The sequence below is a fragment of the Seriola dumerili genome, unplaced genomic scaffold (assembly GCF_002260705.1).
Source record: "Seriola dumerili isolate Sdu_G_001 unplaced genomic scaffold, Sdu_1.0 BDQW01000003.1, whole genome shotgun sequence".
In the NCBI taxonomy this organism is placed as follows: Eukaryota; Metazoa; Chordata; class Actinopteri; order Carangiformes; family Carangidae; genus Seriola; species Seriola dumerili.
In genome coordinates this window covers 12,377,495-12,400,587 of record NW_019174258.1, presented here as the reverse complement: position 1 = coordinate 12,400,587, position 23,093 = coordinate 12,377,495, and the positions used below count along the sequence as shown (strand labels likewise).

The window sequence follows — 23,093 nt, the reverse complement described above, 5'->3', positions numbered from 1 at the left end:
TCAATTTAAGCTACACCATATCACAAAATTAAATGAATAAAACTTAAAACAATATTTTTAAATTAAAGGAATAATTCAATATTTTAGGAAGTATGCTTATTTACTTTCTTGCCAAGAGTTACAGGAGAAGATTGATATTACTCCCATATCTTTCTGTTCAATATAAGGCTACAGCCAGCAGTTAATTGGAGTAGCTTAGCACGAAGACTGAAAACAGGTGGAAATAGTCGCGACTGGCCAAGAGATACTCTGGCACATTAACCTTGTGCTGGTACAACTGCAGGTTGGGGTTTTTGTATCATGTTTGGTTTGTTCACTTTAAGACACGACGTGTTAATGTGCCTCGGGGAAATCCAGCTCACCAGATCAGAACATTTAGTGCCGAAACACTGTCACAAACTCAAGAAGACATGGGCAAGAGCAGAGGCCTCAGAGTTGCCAGTAAGCAGAACTGATGCTCTGCTGGCCCAAGGTGTAGAGGTGAAGTAGAAGAAGATCATATTATCATCCTGCTACCAACCAGTACCACAGCATCACTCCATTTAATCATTTGAATAGCACTGATTTTGACCTCCAACCCCCCCCCCCCCCCCCCCCCCCCCCCACTAAATTGATGTGGAAATAGGATTAATTTATTCATGAATTAAAGCAATGCAATGAAGTATTTAATATCAACTTGAGACCCCTTGTAGGAGGAGCGCTTGAAAAGACAGACACAGTTTGGGCCTTCAGTGAGGGATGTGGTTGTAGCAGGAATTAGCAGGTGGTGAGAGCAGCATGGCTGGATAATAATTACACACACTGAAGTCTGGCAAAGAGCTTTAAATATGGAAATAAAAACAAAATAAAGTCGGCAAGACAAAAGGTTCACTAGTTGCTTCTGGTCTCACATGGAGCATCCTGCAGAGTTTGGTCTGAGTCATGCTTGTATCAAATGACTTTATGTATGAAGGGACTTAATCAACAGTCAGTCACAAAACAAATTGATACACTATGGCACTTAACTGAGAAACAGGAATTAAAGAAGTGTGTGCCAAAGGCATTTAAGGAAATCTTTCTGCAGCCAACAGAGAGGACTGCAGCAGCTGAAGGATTTGTCTACACCTTGAAAACAACAGCTCAGCAGACCCTCAGTCACAGGCCTGTGCTGAGGAAGACTGGTCTGGGCCAAGGCAAGAAATGCCCATTCTTAGATGATAAAGCTGCTGTTATTCTATCTGTCATCAGTATATTAAAAAAATAATCAAAATAAACAATATATCTAACATACTGGGAAGAGTCATCTGTTTAGCCAAAGCCTCAGTCTTTAACATTGTTTCACACACATTTCTACCTGGTAACCCTTGACTCACCACCACAGTATGCTCAGGTGAGGCCTGTTTGATAGTAGCAGTTAAGGGATGGGAGAGTCATTTTCCATGAAGAGGCTATGTTTCCTGGTTTTAGCTTCTTTTATTGTAAACTCTAGTATATTATAGAGTTGACCACTGTAATCTCATTTTACCATGGAAGAGTAACACTTCCCTGGAAAGGCTCCATCTTATTTCAAACACTGTAAGGTAAAACATACAACTTCCTCCACTTGCTCTCTAATTAAATGAATATTTTGACATTCTAGGAAATACGCTTTTTCACTTTCTTTAAGTATCTCATATCTGTATGGTAATTCTGAAGCTACAGGCAGAAGACTGTTAGCTTAGCTTAGCATAAAGACTGTAAGCAGAGGGAAAAAGCTAGCTTGGCTCTTTCCAATGGTTAAAAAAATCTTCTGGGCTGGGCACAGCAAACAAGATACAGCATTATAATTATAATTATTTAGAATCGCTGGTTGGTGGATTTTATCTAATCTTTGGGTAGAGAGCTGTTTCCCCTTGTTTCCAATGTTTATGCTACGTTAAGCTAACCATCTCCTGGCTGTAGTTTCATTCTTATCGTAGAGATATCAGAGTGGATTTCAAACATTTTATTGTCCACTTAAAAGAGAGATTCAACAGATAATAGTGTAGGAGAGTATTAGTGTTGCTCAGGTTTAGATTAGACCCAAGATTATTAGCTTTAGTGGTTTATCAGATGTGTTGCACTTGTAAGTTTTGAACAGGTAAGCGGTTAAGAGTCCACTTTGTTTAAGATGTTTTACCTTTTGGACATTGTTTTTCTCACTGCACCTGAACTTCTCCGTTACAATAAATGCTACAGTCCTGAAGTCTCCATATCTTGCATTGCTAGCACCCTTCCACTCCACCACCTCAAGGGAGTTGTCTCTCAAATACTAGGTTCCTAAATGTGAAGGGGTCAGTAGATGCTTGAAATAAGAAAGAATTATCAGTCAAACTTAAAACAGACTGATTGAAAAGGCAGATGCCATGTGTGTGTGAGTGGGCGGGACTGTGTGCATGTGTATGTGTCTGTGACAAGAATAAACAGTAGTGTTTATCTACAAACTAGTAAACACACAGAATGACTAATAAAACACTCAAATTAATAAATAGAGATGGCTCACATCTGTCTCAAAAACCTAACAAATTAGATAAACAACTCTTCCATTCTTCCTCTCTGAACAATAACAGAGAGAGGAGACACACAGAGACAGAAAATAATACATGTGTAATTAAACCTACATCAGTTTCGGGACAGATGTTACCTCTGCTGTTCCAGTCAGTCCCGGGAAAAGGGTTTTATATTGTTCAGAACAGGTAATGAGTTTCCCTGAACTGACTACAGGCTCATTCACTACTCAGCCATTGATATTATAACAAGATCGAATAAATCAAAAAGATACAGATCAAAATACGGAAACTCCACAATGCGGCCTCTGACCTAGCAAAACAAAAAACAAAAAAAAAAACAAAACAAAAAGCCAAGAAATCAATCCACACAGACAAGAAGGAGGACAAATGCAAATGAAGGAAGAGTTGAGGTGGGACAAATTGAGACATGCTGTTAACAAGTGCTCCAGTAGATCTGCAGCTGCAGGACGGACTGGCACGAGTCTGCAGCGGCCCGGCTGCTGCGTCCTGTCGCTGAGAGATACGACCGCGCTAAATTTGACAAAGTGAAAAGCCATTTGCTGGAGAACTCTGCTGTGAGTCCCTGCAGAACAGAAATGAATTTCAGCTCCGCTTCATTTGACTTTTCCCCCCAAATTAAAAGCAGTGAGTTGTGACACAAGATGAGAAATGTGTCTGGGGTTTTTTTTTTTTTTTTCTTCTTTCATTCCTTCCTTTCTTTTATTTATTTTTTTGCTCTTACTTACTTCTTTTCTTCCTTTCTGCTTTCTAACATTCAATTCTGTTTTCTTTTTCATCTTTCCTTCCTTCTCCCTGTATCCCTTTTTCGCTTTCTTCTCCTTCCTTCTCTTCCTTTTCCCTTCGCTCTCTCTTTTCCTCTCTTGTCTTTGCTTCCTCATTTCTATTCTTGTCTTTCCCTCTTTTTTATTTCCATCCTAATGTCTGTTTATTTATTTTATTTTGTCTCTTTCTTTCCTATCTTCCATTTTTCTATCCTTTTGTTTTTTTCCCCTTCTTCCATCTTTCCATCCTTCAGTCCTTTATCTTTTACTTCCTACTCCTACCATGTTTTCTTCCTTCCTTCCGTCCTTCCTCTCTCCTTTCACCCTTCCCACTTTTTCTTCTAACTTCTTTCTTTGTCCCTTTGTCCTTCCCTCTTTTAGTAGCTGCCTTCTCTTATTTTTCTCTTCTTTCATTCATTGTTATATCATTCTGTCCTTCCTCCCTTCTTTTCCTTCCTTCCCTCACTCTTAATGCTTTTCTATCCTCACTTTTTTTTTCTTACCATCCGTATTTCCTTTCAGCTATCTGCCCTTCCATCCTTTCTTCATTTGCACCCCTTTCTATCCTTCCCCTCTTTCTCTTCTTTTTTCTCTTCCTTTCTTTGAGCCTTTCCATTCTGCCTTATCTTTCTCCTTTCCTTCCACTTGTCTGTCCTTTTGTCCTTCCTTCTTTTCCTTCTATGTTTGCTTCCTTCTTTCAGCCCTTTTTCTTTCTTTGTTTCTTCCCGTATTTCCTTCCTTCTTTTTCCTTCTCTCCCCTCTTTCTCTCTGCCTCTTTTACACCACCTCTCTGTCTTCTTTCCACTCACTCTCCTGGTCTCACTGTCACATCTATAACTCATCTACACACAAACAGCGTTTCTCAGATGTTTCCGCCAGAACTCCTCTGCCGGTAATACCATCAAAACTCAAACACAGAAGGCAAATGACTTGAGCCACCAGCCTATTTGTGTACACAGCTGTAAGTCCGAACATCAGCATCAGCATATTTTTTTGTGTTTTTTTTTTTTTTTTTGTCTATGGTTTCTTTTCTTACTTTTCAGAGAAAATATTTCAACATTCATGAATAAGTGCAACAATTTCTTAGGGAAGAAAAGCACATTAAGTGCCCGCTGCGCATGTTTGAAAGTAGAATATACAATAAAAATTATTCATGTGTGAACATGAAAAGGTCTGAAAAGATAAGGAAATGCAGGTGGGAGTGGTGTGTGTTCATGTCTGGAGGCGGAAAAGAGCAGCTGGATCTGAAGGTGTGTGAGTGTTTACAGAAGCACACTGTGAATGTCTACTTAGCAGAGATAACACGCATAAGGTCTCTCTCTCACGCACGCACGCACGCACGCACACACGCACGCAAGCGCACACACAGCCAAATGTCTTCTTTTTCCCCTCCGATGTTTACAAATACACAGTGACTTTTAAAATGATTGATTGACTGATTGATTGGTTGACATTATTTTTATGACTATTTCGTCTTTCAGCTCAGTATTTAATCATTTAAATGGAAGTTAGTGAGTGAAAAAAAAAAAAAAACTTCTATTGAACTGAATGAAACTCTATTTCAAGGTCAGATCCCTCACAGTGCAGCATGAGGGAATCGCCCTCAAGCGAGCATCACATCACAAAGGAATAAAACATTCAAAGACTTTCATGAAGTTAAAAAGCCAGCGAGGGAATTTATCCACCACCTCCCCACCACCAAAAAAAAAAAAACTAAAAAACTAAAAAAAAAAAAAAAAAAAAAAAAAAAAAAAAAACTATTAGAATGAAATATAATCCCTTCTTTTCATGCCCCTGCACAGACGAATGACTCCGGGCTGTGTATCGTCCTCGGGAAGTTGGTCTCTGTGCAGCGCAGAGATTCATATTTTGATGAGGGGTTTTCAAAGTGTCATGGGCTTAGCGAAAATACGTTGGGACGAGGGGGGAAAAAAACATGAAAGAAATGCTAAGTCATCTTCAAACCGTGATGTGGGAGAGGAAAATGTCTCTTACGTATTTTTAAAGTTAGATCTTTTCAAAAGGTCACCCGCTGGTAATAAAGACAAGACCATGACGAGAATCTGAAGGTTTAAGTTGAGCTCAGTCAGAAGGAATGCGGAGGTGATGAGGCCGGAGTTTGATTTAGGAAAATCTGACAATGTGGAGGTAAAAGAAATAGCGATGGAGAGATGGGCGTAGAGAGAGAGAGAGAGAGAGAGAGGGAGACGGCGTGAGCAAAGGAGAAGCAAGTGAAGAATTGTACTGGACGCCAATGGCCGGTGTAATTGTAAAGACGCCCTGACTGAGAAAGCGACACATTGTTCCCCCGGTATCAGCTCAGAAATATTATTCTCTTTATGAATGAAAAAAAAAATCTATTGATAGGAGCTATAGGAGCCCGGGCTTATCAGAGCGGCCATGTTTGATATCACACTTGCTGGGGAGAATGTGGCCTGATTACTACTGTCTGTCTCTGTGTGTGTGTGTGTGTGTGTGTAGCCGCATATAAATATTGAACGGCTAGTGGTGACAGGTCTCATAGACTTGTACAGGTAATGTTTGTGTGAGTGTGATTCTGGATAACGCCCTTTACAAGTCATTTCAAAGCCACAAACACAAGCCGGCAAATGGCAGCACTTCCATTGACTCTCTAATCTGCCAGAGTGTGTATGTGTGTGTGTGTGTGTGTGTGTGAGCTGTAATGCATACACGCGGCCTGACAATGACCCTGTAACAGAAATACGTCCTTTAGTCGCTGTGCCAGGCTACACTCGCATACACTCGGATATTTGCACAGAAAGATGCACAACACACATAATTACAAACTTTTGGAACAGATGGGCATTATGGCCCTAATGTGCTCTCGCTCTCTCTCTCTCTCTCTCTCTCTCTCACTCTCCCATTCACACACACACTCACAAACAAACAGATTGCACTGTAATACAAGTTGCCAGAGGAGGAGTTATAAACAAGTGCCGACACTTCCCTTTGGACGAACAGAAGAGAGCCAAGGTGAAATCAGATGTATCTGTAATAGTTAAAAACCTCAGAGAGTACACAGATGTTATCACACAGGGGACGTGTCCGCCGATTGTCAACAGCAAAGCTGAGGTGCCAAGGCCGCAACAGGAGCTGCAATCTGTGCTCAGTGTCGCTCTCTGCGCTTCTACAGAATCTCGCTGGCACGGATGAAATAAAAATTTATCACTATACCTTCAGTCAGTCTCCACTCAGTCTGTGATAATGGCACAACCTCTGAGGACCTTGATGAAGTAATGAAGCACTGACGACAACAGTGTCCTCCTAGAAGAGGCTTCAAACCCTTTTATAAGTTCACCCTTATAAACCCACAGGTAAGGATGGAAAGAAAAACATTACTGATAGCGATGATCTATTCCTCCACCTTTACATTCCTGACTGCACAGTGGCTTGTGCTGCTCACATCATTATTAGGTATCAGAATAAATTCCTCCATTTGAATTTTAAGTAGTGTATTATAATGTTGGACACATGGGAAGGTAGTGATGGTTAAGTTCAAGCTACTGATATATTTCTAATATAGTTCAGGGTCTTACTTACATTTTATGTGTTTTACAAGAAAAGAATCACAAGTGAGACACTCTGCTCTCTCTCACACACACACACACACACACACACACACACACACACACACACACACACACACAGTGGACACTGGCGCATCACCTAAGAATGGCCAACAGGTCCTCCAACCTGAACGATCATAAGGACGTTTGTTCCTAAACTATCTCCTGAAGTAGCATACTGTATGTTCGTCATCATGGTTACAACAATAAACACGCGGTTAAGGCTGTGGAACAGCCATGGATAACTTTGACTATTGGCTTTGAAATGGGAAATGAACAGCAGTCTCCCTTGTCGACCAAACCATCCACCGCAACCTCCTCCAAGCGTGGACGATGTCGCTTTTTATTCTACACCATCTAACTTTCTCCTGTGTTTCCATTATATTTACTACGACAGCTAGCGCCGAACAATAAAATGTAACCATTGGTCATAATAAGCTGTTAGCACAGACGGGGGTGGACAGACTCAGAGTGGCAGTGGATCATCCGCAGCAGCCGCAATGGAGCCATTACGTAATGGAGTAATGGCAACAAGGGAACTGAAGCAGCAAGGAAAGCTTTGAATGACAAATGAACATGACATGAAAAATTAGACACTGTTGGGCAGAGAAAGGTGAAAAAGTAAGTCAGGTATATTAATGCTCTGTACAAAGAGGCATGCACAAGTCAAAAATAATGACAGAAGCTGCAGTATAACTCATTCTGAGTTGCTCAGATACATTCATTCTGCTCCCATGTGCTGACCTTTTCACTCTCACATACATTAAAGTGAAGTGCAAAAGTTTTATTACAATCAAACCTTCAAACTCAAAATGGCAGAGGCAAATAAAATCTTTAATTTATGTTTTTACATATAATCCTTTCCTTAAAGACCATCAGACCAGGCTGCAAAAAAAAAAAAAAGGCAGCCCCATTTTGTCCCCCATCTCAAATTTTTCTTTGCGGTGACGATCCTTTGGGTTACAGCAGAGCTAGTGAGTGCAGGTGTGAGAACTGTGAAAAGTCCCCCATTGCGAAGCCTGGGCTTGTAGACTGTCAGCAGTACCCATCAACAGGCAGCTAATAGAGGCCAAGATGCCTCCTCTCAGCACACCTGGCTCCAAACACAAACCCCATATTCACCTAACACTCTGAGCGGAGCAGCAGGAGGCGTTGATGTACCTTAATGTGTGAGGAATGTGACAGCCTTTTGTTGAAGTGAGGGTTTGAATGAATTGAACACAGCAGGTTCAAATATTTGATCTCTGCTCTGAGGTATTTTGGTTTTTTTTTTTTTTTTTTGCCACGCTCCCCGAGGCTGTGTATCCTGGCAGCTTGGTTTGCTTTTTGTTTCTGTGCGATACTTAAACCATAAACAGGAAGACACTGCACACCAGAGTTGGCCAATAACACTGACAGTGAGACAACGAAACAAGAATCTCAGACACTGCTAATGGTCCCCCTGGCACAGAGTACAGGTGTAACACAGAAGAAGAAGAAGCGGAGGTGTGTCTGAGAGGGACAGCAAAACACACACACACACACAAATTCTGAGAGTATATATAACTGCCATGTGCATGTGTTGGTATGAGAGCAATCAGAGGATGCGTTTGAGCACAGGTGGTGTGTCAAGTGTTAATGCATGCAAAGTGTGTGAGTGTGTTTGAGTGATGTCCATTTCCCTGCAGGTTAAGGTCAGTAGCCATCTCTCTCAGGCTTTTACTGTCACAGACCGCTGGGCTCGACATTTCCCGCCTGCCACCAGGCCATTTGGCAAACAGCAGGGTTTAGAACACCCTCAATTTGTGTGTGTCTGTGCATGTTTGTGTGAGTGAGAGAGAGGATACAGACCGAAAATTAGAAAATGTGTGTATATTGGTGTGAATATGTGTTTGTGAGGCTCATATGAAGAGGAGGACATGCGTGGTAGTTTGAAAATGTAGTGTTATTTTGTGTGTGTGTGTGTGTGTGTGTGTGTGTGTGAACATGTGTGTGTGTGTGTGTCTGTGCACGCTTGGGTCAGAAGGATCCTAGCATCCATCTGTTCCATGCTGCTCAAGGTGTCTCTTTGCTCAAAAAGGGACAGCCTGTAGATTATTTAATGATGTCCAACTATTGACCTTTAGTCTGTGTTCTGCTGTTTGTCCCGAGTCAAATCCATATTTCACTTATCTGAACAGGTGTCTGCACCATATGATCTGACCCCACAGCCACTGAAATGGCTTCTGACACATCTCTACAATGAGATGATGACAGTGCTACACTGTCTGTCCATGTACCGACACAGAAAGACTGCCCGTATATATGACTCTTTAAACGCATGAAGTCCTACAGTTAGATAACTGGAAAACATTGTAGCAGGAGGCTGCACTCACAGCCACATCACATATTCACACAGAAACCTTTGACATGTTGTTCAAGTAATCTATTGTAGCGGCTCTGTGGTTAATTAGCCTTGTCAGTTTATGAAAGCCTCTATACATGACCCCGGAGGCCAGTGAGTCTCTAAAAGACTGTTTTGAGTGCACAGATTGGAATGTCCTGTTGGAGTCACAGGAAAATGGTAAAAGCAAGGACCCTGACCTTGACAGAATGGTTGAATGTACCATGGACTACATTAACTTCTGTATGGACACTGTAATACCAGCAAGGACTGTACACTGCTTTCCAAACAACAAACCCTGGATCACCAGTAACATCAAGACCCTCCTCAAGCAGAAAAAGGAGACCTTCAGGGATGGAGACAGGGAGAAGCTCAGGTGTGTGCAACATGAGCTGAAGAGGAGATTAAAGCAGGTTAAGGAGGACTACAAAAAGAAAGTAGAGAGGAAGCTGCAGCAACAACACCAGAGAGGTGTGGAAGGGGATGAGGACCATCACTGGCTATAAAGAGAAGAACAGCCAGGCAACATCAGGTGATGTGGACAAGGCCAATGAGTTCAACCTGTTCTACCACAGGTTTGACACAGCCTCACCTGTTCTCTCTCCCACTGCTTCAGCTGCAGCTTCTACGGCATCTCCTCCACAACCTGACACTGCAGCTGCAACTCCCTCCACACTGAGGCCAAGTCTCCAGTCCTGTCTCCTGTCAGTCTCCTGTGCTCAAGAGGCTACGTCCTGGAAAGGCAACAGGTCCGGATGGTGTGTGTCCGAGGCAGTTATAGGACTGTGCAGCCCAGCTGGCTGAGCCTCTCCAAAGGATCTTTAACTTAAGCCTTCAAACAGGGAGGGTCTCGGTCCTGTGGAAAACATCATGTCTTGTTCCGGTACCTAAAGTAGGACAACCGCCTGAGGTAAATGACTACGGACCAGTGGCCCTCACATCACACATCATGAAGACCCTGGAGCGGCTGCTTCTCCACCTTCTGAGGCCACAGGTTGAACATGCACTAGACCCCCTACAGTTCACCTACAAAGAACATATTGGAGTGGATGATGCCGTCCTTTACATGCTCCACCGGCCCATTCTTACTTGGATGAGCCAGGTGGTTACATGAGGTTTATGTTTTTTGATTTCTCAAGTGCATTTAACACCATCCAACCCCCCATCCTTAAAGACAAGCTGGAAGGGATGGGGGTGGATCCCTGCTTCACATCCTGGATTGTGGATTACCTGACAAGACGACCACAGTACATCAGGCTGGGTAACTGTGTCTCAGGGACAGTGATGAGTAGCACTAGGGCCCCACGGGGGACTGTTCTGGCTCCGTTCCTATTCACACTGTACACAGCCGACTTTAAATACAACTTTAAATACAACTTTAAATACAGTCCTGCCTCATCCAGAAATACTCGGATGACACAGCTATTGTGGCGCGTATCAGGAATCGGCAGGAAGAGGACCTTCATTGAATAGAGCGACAAGAACTGCCTCCTTCTGAACACCTTCAAGACCCAGGACATGGTCATGGACTTTCGGAGGTCTAGGCCCACCCTTCAGCCAGTCAACATTCGAGGGAAGGACATTGGGGTGGTGCACACTTATAAAGACCTAGGTGTGCACCTGGACAGTAAACTGGACTGGTCCCTGAACACAAATGGCAATCTACCTGAAGGGGGAGAGCTGGCTTTTTTTCCTCAGGAAGCTCAGGTCCTTTGATGTCTGCAGTGAAATGCTGCACGTTTAATCAGTCAGTGGTGGCCAGTGGACTCTTTTATGCTGCAGTCTGCTGGGGCAGCAGCATGTCTGACATGAACACAAGGAGACTGGACAAGCTGGTAAAAAAGACTGGGTCAGTACTTGGCAGGAGTCTGGACTCACTCAGGACTGTTGTGGAGAGACGCATGCAACGTAAGATGGAGGCCATCTTGGACAATACCAACCATTCTCTCCACAACATTCTGGCAGGACAGAGAAGCAGCTACAGGTGCAGCAAACGTCTCATCTCACTGCGCTGCAGAACAGAGAGGTTCAGGAGATACTTTCTTCCCACTGCCATCAGGCTATACAACACCTCAGCCAAAGAATGTGGACTAATCTAATTATTATTGTTTATTTATTATTAACTGTTATTATTATTATCAACAATTAGCTAATGGACACATGAATTTCCCCTAGGGGATAAATTAAGTATCTATTTATGTTGTTTGCACGGGGTGTGATAAAAATCTCCCCTGGAATAATCCTCTACTAAGAGCAGGCGAGCAGTGCCAGCCACTTATGGAAACTTAAATTTCATTTTTTAAAATCATTTAGGCTCCATCTCAGCCAAGTTTGATATATAATTTCAATGTGGTATACTTCACACGCTATTATTCTGTGCTTCAGAGAAGGTGCTACCAAACTGTACAAGAAATAGATTTTACAATATAAAATTCAATGACCAATATACTAAAAAAAAATAAACAAAAATTAAAATGGATACTTAACATATAGATATTCTATTAGATTTTTATGATTAAACCTGCATGAATTTTGACCACTAGAGATCATAAAGCTGACTTTAAAACAAACTCCCAGCAACAGGTTTCATCAAGTTTTTAAAGCCCTAAAAAGTATTTCTCTATAACATTATGTATTCATAGCCAAATAAACAAACAAGTGAGAAGAGCAGGAAAAAATATACATAAATACTGACTGACAAAATTACTCTTCATTACATTTAGTGGCCAATACATTATCTACCACATTTTCAATTTGTTTATATTTCACAGAGGTTTGTGGGAGGGCTCCACTGAGGCTGAAAGCTGAATAGAGCTCCACTAAAGTGTCGATTCTCACTGAGATCAGGAGGACGAGTAACTCTTTCACATTAGAGAGAGTCAATAGATTTTGTGTTGAGATCAAAAATGTTTCTAAACAGAACTATGTATAGGTTTGTCAGCTGTCTTTAGAGGCTGAAGAAAGCAGTGTTTCTGACCAGAGATGGAAACACTCGAGTTTGCAATTTGGACTTAAGACGCACAAACAGTCACTTGAGACCCGTCTTGAGACTTGTCCTCAAAAACTAGAGAGTTGACTCGGTCTCAAGATTTGGGACCCGCCAACAATCTGTATTTTATTGCAACCAAGGAGGTTATGTGTTCACTCATGTGTGTTTGTTTGTTTGTCAGCAGGATTACACTAAAAGTACTGAACCGATTTGCACCGAACCTGGGTGAGGGAGGGGGCATGAGCAAGGGAAGAGCCCGTAAAATTTTGGGGCAGATGTGGATCATTTCCTACCACTTTGAATTTTTTTTTTCTATGAAGTATGATGTATGGTCTGATGGTTGTTGGGCTGCGAGGGTGAGAGAGGGAGCGAGCGAGAAATCAATAGCGCTGTGTTGTGGTGATCGGCCCAGTGGAGCAGGCCGCCTGACCCACTGTGGTTCTCTGTGGCCATCATCTCCCTCACGTCTGCCTCCAAAGCAAACTGCGCTCAGTCCCGCGTGGCAACAGACAGGAGAAGCAGAACAGCAGCAGAGTGAGTTCAGGACCACAGCTGGCGGTGAGCTTTACAGAATGAGTGGTAGGCAGAAGACAACGGGAACCTAGTTTATTTAGCAGAATAATGTTGTACAACTTCATTTTCTGCCTGTGATCCGCTCAGATCTATAGAATTTAATTACAGAAAGATCCAATGGAGAAAGAAAAACTAATAAAATTAAAATATGTCTGGTGATGTATTTACTGTTGTACTCTCCAGTCTGAATTATCCTGCTACCAACTTATACAGAGGAAAGTGAAAAAACAAAAAACAAATCATCATAGTTAATTTTTCCTCTGTTTACTCCATGATTCTTATAAGGTGTAACACAGGGTGTAGCCTGTGTGATGGTGTCTCCAGATGGATTTTGGTGCGACAGTCCAAGTCACAAGTCCCAGGCTTCTTGTTCCCACCCTAGTGTATGTTATTTGAAATTGGCCTTGGTGGAGCTCTTTTGTTTTGTTTTTTTATGTTTTTGGAACATTAACATGAAGGAAATGTCTGACGAGCTGAATGTCTTTCTCTTGCTTATTATCATTCATAACTTTATAAGGGAGTGATGATAATGCAGTACATGCTTTGAATTGTTTTGTTCTAAGCAGACTGGATGGCGTGCAGCAGTCAAGACTTGAGACTTGACATGGGCTTGTAAAAAATGACTTGTGAGCATCTCTGTTTCTGACAAACATTCATATCAAATATACAGAATGAAATGAGGTCGTCTCTCTCTTTCTTCCTCCCAGCCCCTGTATATTCCAGCCTCACTCCCTCTCTTCTCTCTCTAACCTTTCTAATCTCCCTCATTCCCCCTTTTTCTTCCTCTTTCCAGCTCGCCTCCAAGGACGTATATTTGTTCCCCAAGCTGTACTATCCAATCGGGGCCCTCTCTTGACCCACGCCTTATCTCTGATTGATGAGTGACGGCTCCCGCAGAGTGGACCACATTGCAACTTTTCCATTAACCTTGTTTTCAAATTGTGCCCGATGTGTGTGTGTGTGTGCATGTGCGCGTGTGTATATACATACATAGTACATACAAAACAGAAATCAGAAGCCAAAGGTTCCTAGAGAGTTTTACAATGCTACAGTTGTATGTGGTATGTTGCTTTGGTTTTAATGCACACAAGTGCTATTCTTGCAGGTGCTTCAGTGCTGTTTGTGTGTGTGTGTGGGCTGTTGTATTCACAAAAAACAGAACAAGATTCAAAGAGACAGATGAGAAAAAGATAAAGAGAGCGAGAAAGACAGACTAAGAGAATGTGACACTGTGGCCGTGCCTGAATAGCTCAGTAGATTAAGGGTGTAAAATTAAAAGCAAGTATGTGACATAAGCAACATAACCAACTAATTCACTTTTACAGCCATTCATGACTTCTCAGATGCCCCAGTCACCTCGCCTGCTGCGTAGTATTGCATGTTTGTCTCTGGGATGTCATGCCACGCTCCCTAGGGTGCGTTTGATCTGACTCACCCTCACAGCCCTGGGAGCACCTTTTCTCTCATGCAGAATAACCCTACACAGTTGACAACAGCACTTTGGTAGCTGCTAAATATAAAGAAAGCTGCACTTATCCATAAAGTCAAGCTTAAAAAATAATCCGTTTGCAACTATTATTAAGGCGCAGAGAAGCCAGCAGCACTGTAGTAATGCATTTTTGCTGATTTTGCACCATTTGTCATACATATTTAAGTTGTGTAGCTTTATGTTACAGCTTCATATTCTATTTAACAGGCTTGAAGTTCATTATGGCAGTAAAAGAGTCCTGTACATCAAGCTCCGCTACGCATTAAAGTTGCGTAAAAACCCCATTCACCAACTAAATCACAACTTCCCACCCCCCGAATGCTAATTCCCTTCCTGCTGAGATGTACACATGATGCAAATTTAATACACCGTGCCTTACCTATGTGCAATATGGGGATACGCGCGGTGTAATCGGAATTGAATTTAGAATGGCCATGCAAAATTGATGCCGTGTTGTGCACATTATGAATACGTACTGCCCGGGCATGTGCAAAAATATGAAGTGTTGCCATGTCAGCTGCAACACATCGGAGTCACTTCTTCTGCAGGGCATTGCAGGGTTACGGAATAAAACTAAAATGATGGGACAATAAAACACCTTAATAACTGTGAAAAAAAACTATGAATAACACTGTAATCTTACACATTACTAAGTAAATAAAGGTGGTGATTTGTATTCAGGTGAAAAATATTAAGAATGTAGACACAAACATCTTTTTTTCTGCCACTGATACTCGATGCCAAATGGTGTGGTATAACATCTTCCCGTTTAAAATAGTGCCTAAACTGGATCTGTTGAAATGGGCTGTTCTAGATATTTTGGTGGAAATGACTCAAATGATGCATTAACCACTTAAACAGGTATTTGGAGGCTATACATGGGGCCGCAACTTCGCCAGCTCCTTTGCACCACATTTCTTTCTCAATCCTTTTACTGAATGTCAAATAACCCTGAGGTAACCTTATATAAGCTTATATGTGGAACCAAACGCTACAATATTGCAGGCTATTCACGGGTTTAATATTGTGCAGCATCTCATTCTCCCCAGCTGTGGAATGAATTGATGCAGAGACTTTAAGTGGTAGCATAACATTTGGAAGGAATGGAACTATGAATAATACACACACACAAATGCACAAGGAACCTTGCATAGAGCTGTGCCCACAAGAACACACACACACACATACACACACTGATATAGTGATACGAAAGATAGACACATACACACTTATGACACACACTTTTTTTTTTGATACACAAAATGGGAGGCAAATTATACACATGCACAGAGGAAGAAAGGGGAGCGTACAAGTCAAGCCTTAACTGCATGTGAAAGCTCAGCACGCCCATGTGCCTTTCCTGCCTGCAGACCAAACACTGGACGTCAATGATGCAGAGGCAACAAGACAGCTGCTACACACACACACACACACACACACACACACACACACACACACACACACACACACACACACACACACACACACACTCTTGTTTTACTATATTTGTGGGAGCACATCATTGACATGCATTCCCTAGCCCCTTACCTTAACCTCACGGCGGAATGCTTAACCCTAACCGTAACCTTATCGTAACCTTAACCCTAAAACAAAATCTTAGCCCTCAGACAGCCATTTAAACTAGTGGGGTAAAGCGCTTTCGTCCCCACAAAGCTGTCGAAACCCACAAGTGTAGTGGACTCCTGGGCTCCTAGGTTTTTGGAACCCCACAGATATAATAAAACAAGCCCACACACACGAACGCACGCGCGCACACACACACATTCAAAATGTCGTACTTCAAACAGTAAACTAAAACAGTGCAAACGCCTTCCCCTACTTCCTCCTTTTCTTTCCTCTCCTCTCCTCTCTCATTTTTTTCTCTGCCAATTTCAGACATCTTTGCCAACACAGCATTAATGCTACGTGTCCTTTACAGAGGTAAAAATAGAGATAAAGAACAGGAAGAAAAAACACAGGGAGTGTAGGAATAAACAGCCACATCTAATCTCAGCTGGCTGAGGGCAGTATACAGGTGAGCTCTGAAACTGAAAGTCTGTTGATTTGCTGAAGTCATGTTTTCTAGGAGAATAAAATACTCTTCAGCTTTCAGGTGGTACTGCTTGGAAACTCAGAGGCAATGGAAGGAATTTTCTCAGATTTACTGGATTCTACATTGACATTGACAAAAACACCTGCATCACCTGTGCTCAGAATGATAGAATCATTTTATATCAACAAAACAAATGACTTCCATCACACCCCACATTCAGTGGGAATGGAAGTATTAGTACAGAGAGAAGTTTACTGTGACATGTTTGCATCATTAGCAAAGCCATGTGCGAGTCAATTTACTGCTATATGTCTTTGTCAGGTGCATATCATGTCGGTTTGATCCAGAGATAGGGACTCCAATTGCACTTAAGTCGCGCATACAGTGATTTGAGACTTGACTTGAGGATCGTCCTCAAAAAACTTGAGACTCGATTCAGATTCAAGGATGTGGGACTCGTGAAGAACCTTTATCTTTCCGCAGTAAATTAAGAAATTTTGGACGTTTCTGAATGTAATTTCCTTGGATGGCAAGAGAGGACAGGAGCGAGAGCAATGTAGCTGTGTGAGGTCGTCATCCGCCTCACGTCTGCCTCCCCAGCAAACTATGCTTGGTTCCGTCCTTCGGCTCGTGTCTGTGTCTTTATCATCGTTAAAATACTGAGGCAGCAATGGACTCTTGCTCACTCGTTTTACATAAATAAATAAATAATAAATCTGTGGCCACATGTCAGATTCAAAGGATTAATGGGCACTCATGAGCACCAAGATATCTTTTCCCCTTTCTCTGTGTGCCGCCTGTCCATTGGCACCTTAGATAATTGCTTATGTGACTCTAGCAAACCAGTTACGGTTTGAAACATTCACCTTGATGCTCCAGTGGGTGGGCTGGATTCATCATCTCTTCCCCACCTATCCACTGGCCACTGATGAAACTTAGCACATCCACTTGCCCTTCACATTTTGCATTAACTTCAGTAACAAGTTGTCAGCTCTTTAATAACCTCATTAACACATTGTGCAGAGCCAAAATTCAGTTTCAAATGACCATGAAACGATAGTGCCTCATCACTGTGACAGCAAACCACTGGGCCTTCAATTTTTTTAGAAATGAAGTCGAAGTAAAACCATTCAATCAAACATTTATTTATTTGGACCGCATGTGGCTGAAAACATCAAACTAGATGTGATAGGCTTTTGCTGATGGGCTGCATGCAGAGCGGTGCCTGCTTCCATCAGAGGCCGGGCTCACAGCAAGCCGTCACGCTGCCTCAAAATCCAGTTTCAACAAAGTGTTATTCAGATAATCTTGACAAAATATGCAGCCTACCTGAGGGGAGTCAGGCTTTGCTCACACTGCATACTAGTTTAGAAGCTAAATTCATAAAAGCAGTGCTGGCAGCACAATCGAGCTGCGTGTATTCAACCTGTTTTCCTACAGAGAAATATCGTAGTACAAGTAAGCTGATGCTGATATGCTGATATTCTATTAACAATGACAAGATTTAAAATGCTCCCTGTTAGAGCCCAATTAAAGACTTTAACAATTTGTAAAAAAAAAAAAAAAAAAAAAAAAAAAAAGAGGCACAGATCATACAAGTTTTGATAAATACTTAATCTGCTTTTTCAGCCCTTAAGCAAACCAAGGGTATTTGTACCCAGGGGGGTATCTCCTCAGTTGCTGAAGGGTGTGTGGAAAGATTGTAGAGTAGCTCAATTATTCTGATCAAATTAAGATTTAATTTAAGGATACAGTTGTATGAATAAGTTTAGTCACCCCTGGGCAAACTGAATATTTTGTTGATTTTTTAAGTGTAAAGAAGTAAATACAACCCCTACAACAAGCCCTTCTTTAAATGTTAACACACTGTTACTTAGGAAATAGAAAAAAAACGAATCAGTAACTGTTTCATTTGCAAAAGCTTGGACACCCTGTTTCTTGTATACCATTCAGAAGCTCATTAATTCATTAGGCCTCAATTGACTCATTAGGATGTGTTAAGAAGGTCAAGAACTGTCATTATGAACTGTCAGACGATGACAATTTCAGAGCTTGATAAATTAACTTGTGTGTCATGATAAGATCTGGAAGACCAAGAAAACTGTCAGATAAAACTGATATATATAAATCTGAGATATAAATCTGTCAGGGAGAAAGGCAAAGACAAACCCCAATATTACTGCAGAGCTTCAGCTGACGCAGGACTGGTGGTGCATCATTCCACTGTGCAGCTTCGATGCACAAATAGGGTTTACATGAAAGAGTCATCAGAAAGAAATATCACCCGCAACTTCACCACAAAAGTCAACGTCTGAAGTCTGCAAAGCAACATCTGGATAAGCCCGAGTCAATTTGGACAGACATGCTGTGGACAGCTGAAATGAATGGTTTTTAGCCACAATCACCCATGTTGTGTTTGTAGAAAAAAGCAGCAGCATTTGATGAAAAGAACACCTTGAAAACTGTTAAGTATGGGGATGGAAATATTCATCATATCATTTCAGAGGTAAGAGTGGACTAAATATCTAAATATCAGCAAATTCAACATGCAACTGTGGTCAGTCAAAAAACTGAAAACTGAAAAGAGACTTGCTTCTACAACAGGACAATGATCCAAATCAGGCCTTAAAATCCACCATGAACTACTTCAAGAAACTCAAGCTGAAGCTTTTGGGATGGCCCTCACAATCCCCTGATCTGAACATCACTGAAAATCCATGAGTAGATCTTAAACATGCTGTGTTTGCAAAAGAGCCTAAAATATCTCCAAAGTTGAAGAGATCTGCACAGAACAGTGTGTGAAAATTTCTGAATGAAGAATAGAAAGACTCTTAGCTGGCTACAAAAAGCATGAGCAAGCTGTGATATCTGTCAAAGGCGAGGTTACTAATTACTGACTTAGTAGGGTTTCTGAGTTCATGAAATAAAAACTAACAAAGCATTAACATTTCAAGAAAAGCTCATTTTGAATATCAGTTTGCTGCAGGGGTTGTAGTTACTTGCTTTTATTTAAAATCAACAAAATATCTAATTTTTTCCAGGAGGGCTCAGACTGTTGTTGCAACTAAGAGTGTGTGAAAACTAGTTAGCGGAGAAGCTGTTACAGTTACCTTAAAGTAATGGATAAGTGGTTGAAACAGATAGCTAAAAGTAAAGGATAAGCAGTTGAAATGATTAGCTAAATATAATGAATAAATGGTTAAAATAGATTGCCAAAAGTAACTGATAAACAATTGAATGCACCGGCTAACTTTAATGGATAAACATTTAGGTATAAGTAACGGTTAAAATACATAAGCTAGCTAAACGTAATGGATAAGTGGTTGAAACAGATAACTTAAAGTAATGGATAAACAGTTGAAAGGGTTAGCTAAAAGTAATGAAATGGTTAAAATACATAGCCCCCCCTGTCGCCAAGTGCTTGCTCTTTGTGGCTTTTTGCTCGACCTTACTCTGTAAAGTGCTGTGAGATAATGTATAATGTCTGTCTGTCTGTCTGTCTGTCTGTCTAGTTAGCTAAAATTAATGTAATTCTTGAAAATAGTTAGCTAAAAATAGTGTATGAATGCATGAAATACTTAGCTAAACGTAATAGATAAATGGTTGAAAATGTATGTCTGCCAGTCCAACTGGTAGTAGTGTCAATACAAACAACTAAACCTAAACATTGCCATTTCAATTGTATTAAAAAATAATAGAACATCCAATATTTGCATCTTATTTATCTTTTATATCATTTATATTTAAATAATACCCAGTTTTAAGTCAATTCAAATTAACATATTTGAAATATGACAGGTAGTGTCGATGAAGGGGGTGAATAATGACACTGTACCTCTCAGAGGCAAATGTTCCCCTGTCAGACTTATCAGCTAGTTTTTCTACTAGCTGACATGCCATCTCTGGCTTTTTGTTTGTTTCTCTCTGTCTTAGTTTTTTTTTTTTGTTGATCTTTCTCCCTGCAACCAATTTGATTCAGTCTGACATTCATCATAGCTCTGCTGACCTATCCTCTCTTGTGTGCCTTGTTCTAGCACTATCTTATCTGCCCAGCTACAAAAAACAGAATTCAACATACAGTACAGGAGCAGAATGGGATGTATCAATCCACACTGTACAGCAAAGAGAATGAACCATCCGGCTGCGGTATACATATCTCCACCCTTCATCTGTGTGATCCTCAGAGCTGCCAGCTGTCTCAAATATGGATTAAACCTCAGAAATGATCAGCATTCATTCAGAGAGGCTGTTAGTGAAGGAAATGAACTGGATTTAATCCTCATCTGCAAGACTGGCCTTTGGCAAGGTAGAAAAGGATAGCCTCTGCTGTTTAGGTGTTGATGGATGAATTGTAATTAAAACTTTAGCACACATGAATAACACAACAAAGTGACCAGGACTGATTAGTGGGAAGTTTTTCAAATTGGATATGGGAATCGCCTGAGGTGGACTTTGCGGGCACAAAAAGGGTGGGATTCTGTTGTGTGTTATGGGCATTACTGCATAACTACAAAGCCTATGCACATAGCTGCTGGAGCAATTGTACACCAAGCTGCCGTTTGCCTATCCTCATATGTCACTACGCATTAGGGATGCTGTTGCTAAAAGAGTACTATATAGTGACCTCAAGAGCTTTGATGTCAGTTTGGGTTTTCTCCTACAAGTTTCTGATGATTTCTGAGACTGTTGATAGTGAAGACAATAGTGAGGAAGTTGAAGTATGGCTCAGTATTCTTCTGGCTTTTCAGTGACACATACTAGGAGTATTTACACTCAGTAACGAGCCAAAGGAAAACAGAAGTTACCTTGATGTAACTCAATTTCAAATACATGTGTTTCCCACTGTTGCTCCATTTCACAAAGTAAATGAAAGAATGTGAACACAGTCACAATGAGGAATAGTGTTAAGGCATGATTAAGCCTGATCACATACAATACATCCATCTGGTGATGCGGGGTGCTATTAGCGGGTGACATCTAATACTGAACTGTAGAACTGAAGAAATCAAAACCACATGTAAGGTGGGACTCCTGTTAACCCTTGCATCAAGTGTAGATCTAGTTCAACTGAGCGGATATAATAACCGGAGTGATATGCTGTATTTCATAAATATATGAAAATACTGCTGAACATTTCTTTAAAAAAAATGAATTACTTTTTACAGTAACATGCTTTTGTTTATACCATGGACACTCAGAAAGCTTGATTCTAGTTAGCTGCCAGATGTCCATTTATTTCTGGTAACAGAACAGTACAATCGGGTACCTCTGATGTAGGTGCTTGTTTGTTGTTCTTCATTTATTTACCAGAATAAACTCTAGTGAGGTTTAGTTAAAGAATATGGATGAAATTTGCCTGGTGAGAACAATCTCACTTTAAACCTGTTTGATTCTTGCGAGAAAGTGGATTTTCTAATGACCTAACTTGAATACAAGGAGGGACAACTTTTGAAATGTCTACAGCACAGCTGGAAGAGAGAGAGAGCTAGGTGACAGTTCTCAGCATTGGAAAGGCAGGATGCAGGACTGTTTTCCATTCTTGGAGAACAGGCTACATGTGTTGAGAATGTGAAAGCAATCAGTAAAATTTCTCTTTATGTGTATGATAAAAGCACATTTTAAACAGTCAACTCTTGACTTTTAAAATCCTGACACAATCAGGCCTATTATTATCCTCTACAGATGTAAAAGAAAAACAACATAAAAACACCAACAACTTGTCAGTTTGTATCCCTTATTTGAACTTCTAAGTAGTACTCTTTGGATGTACTATATAAATTAAAAAAACACAGAACTTCTATTTTGTTTTCCATCATGACCAGGCAATCCACTTACAGCCACTCTCTGCCTCTACAGCAGAGAGTAATTACTGCTACTTGACTTCTAAAATAAAACATTAGCCAGCAGATATTTTTACTGCATGTACAGTATGTTATTACTTCAGGCCAAAACCACTTAAATGTTCTGTTCTGTAATATTTACAAGGGTGAGTACAAGTTTAAAAGGAGCACTTGAATGTGGTGTTTCACTGAGAATGAATGTCCATAGTGCATATGAGTATTCAAGATAATAAGTTGTAAAATAAGTTCAGAGTTCAGATAATAGCCAAGTGACGACGGTCAGTCACAGTCACATTAAAGCTAACCTGATTGGAGTATCGCATGCTGACGTTGCGTTGGTCCTGGTGGGGCACGTAGCGGTGGATGGGATCAATATCTTTAGGGCTGATCAGCTCATCCACTGGAATGTGAACAAACACACACAAAAATAGACGTAAGAACCATTAACATGCATATAATGCACACACCCTCACAGAAAGATGGCAAGTGTAACTAGAAATCTGCAGGAAGTTGCAGAAAATATGGTCACATTCTCCTCTTCCTGAGTTACATTGTTGAATAATGACCAGAAGTGGTTTTGCAGAAAATAATGATGTCACAGTGAAATTGAGCTTCGACAGTTTGGATATAAAATATCATCACTTCATCATGTTATGCGATTAGAAATTTGTATTAAATTGTGTCATAATTAGTGTATTAGTGAATTATGTTATGTTTTGTGAGGTCAAAGTGACCTTCCCTGAATTCTAATCAGTTCATCCTTGAGTCCAAGTGAATATTCACACAAAATTTGAAGAAATTCTCTCAAAGCGTTCCTGAGATATCGTGTTCATGAGAATGGGTCGGACGGACAACTCGAAAATGCAATAGCTACAGTTTTGACTGTCACCGATGCGGAGGCATAAAAAGGA

The 23,093-nt window shown here is 41.0% G+C and overlaps 1 protein-coding gene across 4 annotated transcripts in view; it reads right to left on the bottom strand.

The window, feature by feature from the left end:
* Positions 1 to 23,093, bottom strand: part of phkb (phosphorylase kinase regulatory subunit beta) — a 106,361-nt gene that overhangs the window by 35,731 nt on the left and 47,537 nt on the right. For all 4 annotated transcript variants that reach the window (XM_022745578.1, XM_022745562.1, XM_022745570.1 and 1 more), the window contains exon 15: positions 22,488 to 22,582. In XM_022745578.1, coding sequence (XP_022601299.1) covers positions 22,488 to 22,582 — 95 coding nt within the window. The remainder of the gene's footprint in view (positions 1 to 22,487; positions 22,583 to 23,093) is intronic.